The sequence below is a fragment of the Onthophagus taurus genome, chromosome 1 (genome assembly GCF_036711975.1).
Source record: "Onthophagus taurus isolate NC chromosome 1, IU_Otau_3.0, whole genome shotgun sequence".
In the NCBI taxonomy this organism is placed as follows: Eukaryota; Metazoa; Arthropoda; class Insecta; order Coleoptera; family Scarabaeidae; genus Onthophagus; species Onthophagus taurus.
The window spans coordinates 5,363,501-5,374,398 of NC_091966.1; the positions used below are offsets into that span (position 1 = coordinate 5,363,501).

General features: G+C 35.3%; 1 protein-coding gene across 1 annotated transcript; it reads left to right on the forward strand.

The window, feature by feature from the left end:
* The first annotated feature begins 139 nt into the window (after window positions 1-139).
* LOC111424839 (cilia- and flagella-associated protein 52) lies at window positions 140-6,208 on the forward strand. Its single transcript, XM_023058534.2, has 5 exons — window positions 140-329; window positions 407-606; window positions 658-1,356; window positions 1,409-1,581; window positions 4,935-6,208. The coding sequence occupies exons 1-5, from the start codon at window positions 260-262 to the stop codon at window positions 6,085-6,087; spliced, it is 2,295 nt and encodes a 764-aa protein (XP_022914302.2). The 5' UTR covers window positions 140-259; the 3' UTR covers window positions 6,088-6,208.
* The last annotated feature ends 4,690 nt before the right edge of the window (window positions 6,209-10,898 follow it).

The following is a 10,898-nucleotide window of genomic DNA, read 5'->3' on the forward strand; positions in this document are numbered from 1 at the left end:
TATTTAAATGCAAATATGATTAATTTATTGTTATTAATAAAAAAATTATGATACTAAATTGATAATCTAGTAATATATGATAAATAAATGTAAATATTTAAGTTTTAATTGCGCAAGTTTTTAGTTTCTATGGTAACGAAACGTTGATTTTGAAAACAAACTACCGCAACGAAAAAACAACAATAAATGTTCTGGTGCGTAGCAATATTTGTGTGTTTGCTTTTATTCTTTTTAAGTTATCGTAATTATAATTACGACGATGGGCGAACAGGAGTCCGAAGAAATAACAGTTGAGGATTTAGAATTGCACTCAATAATAGGATTTGATGGTAAAGTATCAAAATGAATCGATCATTTTGAAATTTTTGGCAATTTAAAACGAATTGATTTTTTTTTTGACTTCTAGGAGGTATCATTAGAGGATTTGTAGTCCATCCCAATGGAGAACACGTTGTTTATCCATTAGGAAATAAGATATCGATCCAACATTGGGCGACCAAGAAACAAGATTTTCTATCTGGACACACCAACACTATATCGGCTGTTGCTGTTTCACCTTCTGGTAAATATATAGCGTCAGGGCAGATTAATCATATAGGATTCAAGGTAAAATTATCAAAATTGAATAATTTTTTTTATTCAAAATTTTTGTATTAGGCAAAAGTAATTCTTTGGGATTTTGATGAGCGTTGTCTCGTTGCCGAGCATGAAATTCACAAAGTCCGCGTGGAATCAATATGTTTCTCAATAAACGATCGTTATTTAATTTCATTGGGCGGTCGAGATTGTGGATCAATTGTCGTTTGGGATGTGGAATCAAGACAACCACTTTGCGGAAACCAAGCTAGTAGCGGAACCCAAGGGGATGCAGTCGTGGTGTATCCGACGAATAAACGCGAAGCTTGCTTTATATCAGGAGGCGAATGCACTCTACAAATATGGAAAATTGACCGCGAGGCACGTAATGTACGCGGAATCAACATAACCCTAGCCAAACTTAAACGCCTTATCATGTGTATCGATTTAAACGAGCGCGATGAAATTTGTTATTGCGGAACAAGTACCGGTGATGTTCTTAAGATTCGATTAAATTTCCATCATGATGTGGAAGTTTTGGATCCTGTTAAGCGACCTATTTTAATGGGATCGTTTTCAAAGCATCCCCAAAAACCGTTACCAGAAGGTTGTATAGAATTGTACAGCCAAGGAATTAGAGCGATTAAGTTAATTGGTAAGGAGGAACTTCTTATCGGTGGTGGTGATGGCACTATTGATATTGTACAAGAAAGAAGGGTACATATTAAACCAGCGAAAACTGTCGCTTATAAATTGTGTAGTACTCCAGAATTATTTGTCGTAAGCTTTTTTATTGTTACTTTTTATTTAAATTGATAAAGTTTCTTTTTAGTTAAAATCGACTAAAATAAATGGAATTCCAACTTCTTTTAATATATTTCAAAATGATCAATTATTTGTTGGCACGAATTGTTGCGAACTATATTCGATCAATTTAACAACGTTTCAAACAGTTCTTTTGATTACTTGTCATAAATCTACTATTTTTGATGTTGCATTTCCATAGTAAGTAAAATTAAGTATGTATAAATATGTAGCCGTATCTCAACAATGGTAAGGCCTAGAGGTTGTAATCCGACCGCTAGGAGGTGTAACTGCCATAACTAAAATTCGCGCTATCTCGGAAAGTTGCTGAAGAATGGCTTGGATAATACTGCATCGCTTTTGCTCTGCGAAATTTCTCATATCTGCCGTAATAAGGGAGGGAGCGGCCAATATGTTTTCAAATATTGATCATACATTGAGCACCAGAAAAATTTCCCACAACCTGGGAATCCCGAAAACAATTGTCCACAAGATTCTTCAAGAGAATAATATACATCCATACCACATTGTTTTACATCAGGCTAAATATGATTCGGGCAAATCCAAATTTTTTTATCACAAATACTATGGATGCACGAAACATCTTTCAATAGTGTAGGTAGTGTAAATTTGCACAATATGCATTATGGATTCGAAGATAAAACCTACATGATGCGGCAGGTAGTGCATCAAAATTGCTGGAGTTTGAACGTATGGTGCGGAATTAATAGTTAATGGAGAACGGTTTTTGGAATTTTTAAACGTTTTCTTTCAACCCATTTTAGAAAACGTCTCCTTGGAAATAAGAAGTAACATGCATTTAGAAGAGCAATATTTATAGCGCGTTATTAGAAGAGGAAGTTGAACTACCTGGGCAGTGCATTCGCCCGATCTAACTTGTTTAGATTTTTATCTATGGGGTAGACTAAAAGACCTGGCTTTTCAAGAAAAAGCAACAACCAGAATAAATATGACAGAGAATACGAAATGCCATTAGAAACGAGTCCAGAGTTATATTAAATAAATACATCAACATTGATGGACATTTGTGGCTAAAACTAATTATGACTTATTATGACAGATATTAGAAATGTTGCAAAGCAAAAAAAGCGGTATTATCCAAGCTGTCAAATGATGTTGTCAAAGTTATAGCTTATCATGTAGTTTTTGTTTATGACAATAACTTCCATAATAATTTCCAACTATTTCTCTTGCCCACTTTGCTGATAAGGATCTTTTTACCAAACCTCTAAGTCTTACCATTGTTGAGATGAAGCCCCTCCGTATCATTATCTGGACACCCGGTATTAATAAATAAAGCTGTTTAATGGTGTGCTATAACTCATAAGGCGGCCCCACAGTTATCAATCAACAATGAGTATGAATAAGTTCTCCCAGAGTTTTGATCAAACACAAAATTGTCCTCTTATCATAAAAATATGAAGATTCAAGATGAAAATGTATAATTGCAGTATTCTCCTATGTTTTTAATTATTAATATAGATAGGATGTTTCTAAATTGATGCGAATGATAAACTTGATACCGCCAAATCGAAGAAATGAGGATGACCATGGCGGTCTTGGAGAGTGGAAGTTGAGGAGAATACGGAATCGAAAAGACTAAGTGACTGGCAAAATAGAAAAATATGAAAGCCAGGATGCGAGCAAGGGCTATAAGCTGTACAAAACTCTACTATATATAGACTGTTTCCAAATTGATACGAAATTTTTCTGCAAAAATTAGAGCTCTCCAAATTACAGCTCTCTATAGTTGAAAACTCTAAAGTTGCAGACTCTTCTGCTGACTTGAGAGTGGAAGAATGTAGAAGAATTAAATTTGGCAGATAACTGATTTTTGTAACCCTAATATATTATTACAAGGGGTCAATCAACCACTATAATAGTTTGGATCAGAACTTTTTAATGGGTCTACATTTTTCTATTTCTAAATAGAGGCATTCAATCTGTAACTTTTTTGCCTCTTGACATTTTCTCCTAAAATTGTTAGTTAAACAAAAAAAAAATAACTTAACTTTTGCTGATCATCTTTAAAATCTTTCGCATCAATTTAGAAACACTTGTATATTTTAGGCGGCTTTTTTACAGCTTATTTTTATGGTTTCCAGTGTGCTAATCTGTATTCTCATTTTCTTTACGAATATCGGTATTCTTCACTCGATTCATCCTTGTTTTCTGGCAACATCTACTTCAGTGGTCCATTCCAGTGTGGTTCTTGATTTGCTTCTTTTCTTCATGGTCAATAGTTAGGATCCATACGTGCCTATACTTTTCACGACCGTCTTATACAGGGTTCAAAGAATCATAAAAACTACATTTTTAGATAGTTTAGAACTTCCATGCATAATTGGTCCATTTTTTATTAATGGAAATTTGGACGAAGACAGATATCTACATCTGTTAGAAAATCAAGTGGTTCCAAGTGTACGTGCCGTATGCCCTAATGGTATTGACAATAAGTGGTTCCAACAAGATGGTAGTCCTCCACATTTACTCGCGCAGTCCGAGACTTTTTAAGCCGTAGGTTTCCAAACCGTTGGATTGGTAGTAGAGGTGACATTGAGTGGCCAACACGATTTCCTGATCTAACACCACTTGATTTTTTCTTTTGGGGATTCCTGAAAAGTAGAGTGTATGCAACAAAACCAGAATCAATCAATGATTTGCAAAATCGCATACTTGAAGAACCACGAATATCACTTGGGATATGCTCCTGATGGTTCAAAATTCCATCTATGAGCGTTTGGGTTATTGCGAGACCGAAGAAGGTTGACAATTTGAACATTTGTTATAAAAATCGTAATAAAAGTGTAAAAAAGCATGAAAATATTTTATTTTCGATTTTTAGAGTTTTGGGAAACCCTGTATATTCGAATTTTAGTTCGCGAAACGCCATTTAATTGTCTGGTAGCAGCTTTCGTTTGCCCAATCCTAGTTACAATTTCAGCATTATCGTTGCCGGTATTCCATGTTTTAATTCCAAGATGCTTAGGTTTCCATTTACTCCTATGACCAATTATTTCTCTTTATTAGGATTTATTGAAACCCCCCCAACTGTTATCATCTTCACACAATTTATGAAGTATATATTCTGCGCCCATTGCGTCTTCTACCAATATAACTTGGTCATCCGCAAAGTGCAAAATAAATAGTTTGTCGAATGTCTACTTAGCTTCTCATATTTTGACACTTCCCACAATTTTGTTAGGGCTTGTTTTCAATATAATATATCCTTGTTGCATCCTTATTTGAGGCCTTTGGTAATATACATATATGCTTTCAGATATTCTGTTGCCTTTTTTTATAACATCTGTCATATTTTGGTACAACCTTTCAACTGCATCTTTTGATAGCCACTTTTGGTGTAATAGTTTCTTCTCCATGTAGTTTCTCTTTGTTTATAAATGTGTATGCCAGATGAATAAAGTATTTCGCTATTACATACAATTAATTTGCGAAACTTTGATAACTTATTAATTCTTTGTTGATAACCTTTTATTATACCTTATTCTTTATTAAATATATATTATTTTTAGCCACTTCTCAGAGGTTTTTGCAACAGCAAGTCAAGACGATGTGCGCATCTGGAGTGTGGCAACCCAAATGGAACTTCTTCGAATATGCGTACCAAATTTTATCTGTTGTAAAGTGGTTTTTGCACACGATGGAAAATCGATTTACACTGGGTGGAATGATGGTGTAATTCGCGCCTTTACACCGTTAACAGGCCGATTAATTTTCGCCATCCCAAATTCTCACAATAAAGGCGTTTCTGCTTTAGCGGTTACCCATCACGGTAGAACTTTGATAAGCGGTGGTTGCGAAGGACAAGTTAGGCTCTGGAAGATCACCCCGTTACATAACGAATTAATGTGTGTTTTAAAAGAACACAAAGGGCCAGTTTCGGCCGTTCACATTAACGCATCGGATGATGAAGCTGCGAGTGCAAGTACTGATGGTACTTGTATAATTTGGGACGTAATCAGACAAGTTCGAAAACAAATTTTGTTTGGAAATACTCTCTTTATGTGCGTTCGATACTTTCCCACTGGCGTTCAAATCGTGACCGCGGGTTCTGACCGAAAAGTTGCTTACTGGGAAGTGTTAGATGGAACTTTAGTACGTGAATTAGAAGGATCCACATCCGGCGCAATTAATTGTATAGATATAATCGACGATGGTACTCGTTTCGTAACTGGTGGTAACGATCAAATAATAAAATTATGGGATTACGAAGCGGGGATTACAACGCATGTCGGTTTAGGACATTCTGCTGTTATAACAGCAGCCGCCTTTAGCCCCGATGGGAAGTACATTGTTTCAACTTCAGCGAGTGGCTCGATTTTTATTTGGAGTGTACCGAAATTTGTACCACGTGTTTTTCTGGAATCTGACGAAAACGTTCCCGATGGTGAAGGTAAACCAGATGAAACTGCGAAAACGGAGGTTGGAGATGGTGGTGGAGCTGGAGATGGAACCGGTGGTGAAGCCGTAGAAAATATTAATGATATTGAAAAGGTTGAGAAAAATTCTCGCGATGGTTCTGTCAAGTCGAGAAAAATTTGTGGGTGTCCTAAAAACGGCGACGACAAAAGTATTAAATCACATAAAAGTAATGCTAGTAATCACAGCAAGGTTAGCAACAAAAGTAAAGGAAGTGAAAAATCAAAAGGAAGCAAAAAGAATTAGTAGAAAATAATGATATATGTGATTGTGTGAAGTTTTATTATTTTTTTGCATTTTGAAATATTTTAGATATGTGTGTATACCTTTATTTTTTTTTCTTTATTTATAAAAAGTGTGAAAATTATTTGATCTATTATTACATATTGTTTTTTTTTTGCTTTTGTACAGTATCCATCAAAAAGTTTTTTTTGGTTCCATTATGCCTATGGTTCTGAAATTTTGTTTATATCATTACACAACACATTTTCTAGATAGTCGATACAGCGAAAGTAGATTTCAAAATCGTTATTTTAAATAGAATGCTATAATTAAGATTATATCAATCTGAAATCGGTCATCATATTGTGGCGGTTAATTAGTCAATACATCTACAACCTCATGTGAGAAAGCCAAGATCGCTTGCGGCCGAGGCTCAGCGATTAATATCATCATCAATAACACGAAATCCTGTGTAGGCCATGGCCTATTCCAGCATTTTCCGTCATTCGGATCTGTTACAAAACATCCTTCTCCAATTGACGATGCCAAGCGTTTTGGTGTCGATGTCGTCCTCCACCTGATCCAAGTATTTTGTTTTGCATCGCCCCTATCACTTGTCCCAACGGGAGTTTGTTTTGATATTCTCTTTGGGATGTCGTAGGTCTTTCATTCTGATTTTGCAGGCGACTGATTTTTATAAATGTAACAAAATTAGGATCTCTGTATGCTGAGTACAGCTCGAAATTATATCTTCTGCGCCAATCTCCATTTTCCAACACCTTCCTGTATACAGGTGTCCCGAAACTCAACGTCAAGCGGGCACCGGGTGAGAGGCCAACTCATACCTGTTCTGGTAAAAATAAGACAAAAATTCATAAAAGTTAAGTGGAAATAGACATATTTTTGAAAATGTTAAAAATCGTTTCCGTATATCATATCTTTAGGTATTTCAGTCAGAAATGTTCGCAATTTAATAGTGATTTTTTTAATAATGTATTCCATATGAACCATGCTACTATAGCAGTCACAAATCAAACAACAAAAGTCGTTAGTTTTGCAAAAGAATGTATTAGTTTGATTGAGTTAAGGTTGAAAAAATTTATGTCTATTTAGTTTGACACATGATTTGACCAACCCAACCCTTGGCAAGGTATTTTAAAAGATAGCCTGTTTAGTCAAGATTCCAAAATGGTATAACACTTGCCATTTTTCTTTTCCTAAAAAATATTGCTTGTTTTTCTGCAAAAAAGGCGTTATTTAAAAATTCATACCTTCGTATGTTATTTTTATTTCGAAGATGTGCCACTCAATATCTACACAGAAATGTTGTTTCAACAAGATGGTTGCCCAGCTAATTATGCTTGTCCTGTACGGTATTGCATACAGAATAGCCAGAAAGATGGATCGGGCGTCTTGGTTCGATTAAGTGGCCTCCTCATTCTCTGGGCATAAATCGTCTTGATTTTTTTATTAGGATTGCATAAAAGAAACAGTGTATTAAAAACCGATTGAAAATCTTGCCGAACTGTGCCACAATATTTATACAGCATCAGAAGAAATAAATGCAAAGAGATTTGCACAACTAGTAAGAAGATCTTTTCTGCGACAATGCAGAGCTTGTATTAGTGCCGACGGCAAACAATTTGAGCATTTGCTTTAGTTTTAAGAAAATAATGCTATAATAATACTTTTGTTTGTTTAATTTTGCCTTTAGGTTAACCTTATTTGAAACAGTCCTCTCACCCTGTGCCCGCTTGACGTTGAGTTTCGGGACACCGGTATATGATGCAGCATTTTGCTCCCAATAGCCTTTCGTTCATCTGTTATATCGCGTTAGAGTCCTGTACTGTTGATACTTATAGCTCTTGATAGGCCATCCAATCTTAAGTGCCTAATCAGACCGGTGCACTGGTATCATTCTCGGAGGTCACCAATGAGCAAAAATAGACGAACTGTTACACACGTTCAAAACTGTATTCGTCTACCGTTAGGTTTTGCAGCTGTCGTGTTCCTAATGTCGGCGTATTACGTGCGTGCTTGGTTTACCTTTAGTTCACTTTTCATAGCTTGTCTTTCTATGAGGTTGAAAGCTTCTGTTATAGCTCCTCTTGTCCTAGCAGGTATGTCGACATCGTCCATGATCTGGCCAAGATCTGGACGATTTTGTTGACTTTTTGGAATCCGATATTGAAAAGGATACAAGTTAGAGGGTCACCTTGTTAGAGATCCTCATTTATTTCTCAAGGTTGCGTTGTTTCATTCTGTACCCTAACTACACTTTTCACCTTGGCCATTTCTCTGATTCATAAAATAAGATTAGTGAGCATCTTGCGATCTTCCATTGCACTGATTAGATATACCGTAGAGAGATTTTCGGCTTTTCCAGTACCTGCCTAAAGACAAATATTTGTTCAGTGGTTGATTTTTGGCTGCAAATACCGCACTGATAGTTACCCATCATCCGTTCCGCATATAGCTTCACTCTTTCACATATAATGTTCCATAGTAATTTATACGCAGAGTTCAGGAACGCGATGGTTCTGTAATTAGAGATGGTCGCTCTCTTTATATAACGGTACTACAATTCCTAGATTTTTGCTTGAGGTAGCTGCTTTCTTTCCCAGATATATTCTCTACCAGTTCCCGTTTTCTTTATTGCCATCAATACGTCGTTCGCTGTGGGTGGTTGTGTTTCCCTTAAGTCAAGAAAAAATCAAGGTTTACATTCCTTAATAAACATTTCAATCAATATACCGTATAAATCGAACATCAAATTTTGAAAATCCTGCCCAATAAAAAAGAAAATCTACATTTCTTCATGTACGCCACTGTGATATCTGATTTTGCCGAAACTATACACGCCGCTGTCAGTGGGTCCAATACCAAAACAAACACTCGAACGTGGCTTCAATCTCGTATACGAGCGGAGATAGATACAATTTCTTTGAGTGGAACGCTATCACTCCCGTCCTCCTTATCATCTAACTTATCAATCTACTTCTATAATGTTCCAGCTACCGTTGCATTATCTTGTCTTGTTCTGGCAAAATATTATGTTCATCTCTACACATTGTTATTCTTGGGTTAAATTTTTTTCAACTACTACTTATTTTTTGGTAGAATTTTCTGCTTTATGATTAGCTCCTGAAAGTCTACATTTCTTGGTATTCCCTATTCAAACTCTCCCTTCTCCCTTTTATGCGTTCACTTTTCTATTTTCCGAAATAACTTATACTCCTCTTCCGTTCTCCTTGTTCTCCTGCATTATTACATTTTCCTATAGGAATTTCGTCAAACCATTCTGTTCTGGTTTTCTTTGGTTTCTCTTCCTCTTCGAGTACATATTTTCTAAATGATTCCCATTCCTCATCGATACTGCTTCCTTCGTATTCAGTATGAAGGTTTTTTGTTTGGATTTTAGTTTCTTTAGAAAGTATATTTCTAATTAGTTCTTTATGTTGCTGTATGTTCAGTTTGTCAAGTTTTCCACTTGCTTTCTTTTTCTTGTCTTCGATTATACTTTCCATAACATAGTGGTTGAAGTCGGCATTTGGTCCACGTCTACTTTTAACAATCATAATGTCTGATTTTCTCGCATCAATGATTACACAGTCGACGATAATAACGGTGTTGCCATCCGGAGATATTCAGATTTCCTTGCATATATGTTGTCATTCAAAGTGCGTACTCGCGGTATCCATATTAAGGGATGCTGCCAGATTTATCGTTCCTTTAATTGTTCCTTACAATTGAGGTTCTTTTCCAATTTTGGCATTAAGATCGCCTGATCGATCTAATATATATAATCTTGACGTCGTTTCAGGATGCCGTTTGTAGAATAAATCTTTAATCTCGCCTTCTTTTTCTCAGTTGGGGAGTTAGAGATGCTGGAGTGAAAGAATTTTCCTCTTATCCTTAATATGCAAAGTCGTGGATTATATGCTTGGAAATCTATGCTGAGCATAATCCATGTTCCATGCTCTGATTAATATCATATCTATTTCAATTTTGTATATATCTACTTCATTCTCTATAAGATAGACCAATACAGTGTGTTCATTAATTATCGTACCCGACATCATCATTGCAAGTATGCAACCAATATCACAGTATTGGTATTGCAATACGCGATTTGCGTATTTAGATATATTCAGTGTGATATTGGTTGCATACTTGCAATAATGACGTTGGGAACAATAATTAATTAACACACTGTACAAGTATTACATTCCATTTGTGAACATTTGAAGGGTAATTACACAAATATTCAACTTTGTTGCTTCTACAGTGGCTGAGAAATGGAAAATGGAATAGCTTTCGGTATCAACGATACTTATCAATTAACCTATTTTTGTATAAAAAATTTGAATATGTAATGAAAATTATTGCATACGATTTAAAATAACGATTTTGTAGTATACTTTGATTTTGTGGAAATAAAATTGGCGACTTTTTGGCAAACACTGCATTTCTTATTAATACTTGAAATAACTGATAAATTGTAATTTATTACATTTTAAAGTGGTTTGTTTACGTGATATTTATTTCTTCATCGAATTAAAATTTTTAAATCGTACAATAAACCCTATTTTATTTTCAATATCTCATAAATTCCCATTTCTCTCATTACCATAAAATAATATGAGTTGATAGAATAATGGTGTTATTGTATTCCTTTAAAACGTGGCACAAATTAATTAACAAAGTGTCACATTTGAATGAATTTTTTAATTATGACTCACAGTTTTAAAAAACTTTGTAAGCGACATCTACCAGTTGCGTACTTTCAATTTAAAGTTCATCGCCGCGACAACACTAAAAGCAGGAACGAGTAA

Excerpts from the sequence above, each read along its gene's own strand:
- LOC111424839 (XM_023058534.2), top strand. The coding sequence starts at position 260 with ATGGGCGAACAGGAGTCCGAAGAAATAACAGTTGAGGATTTAGAATTG. Across the intron at positions 330-406 it reads CTCAATAATAGGATTTGATG|GAGGTATCATTAGAGGATTT; the intron begins GTAAAGTATCAA and ends TTTGACTTCTAG. Across the intron at positions 607-657 it reads TTAATCATATAGGATTCAAG|GCAAAAGTAATTCTTTGGGA; the intron begins GTAAAATTATCA and ends TTTTTGTATTAG.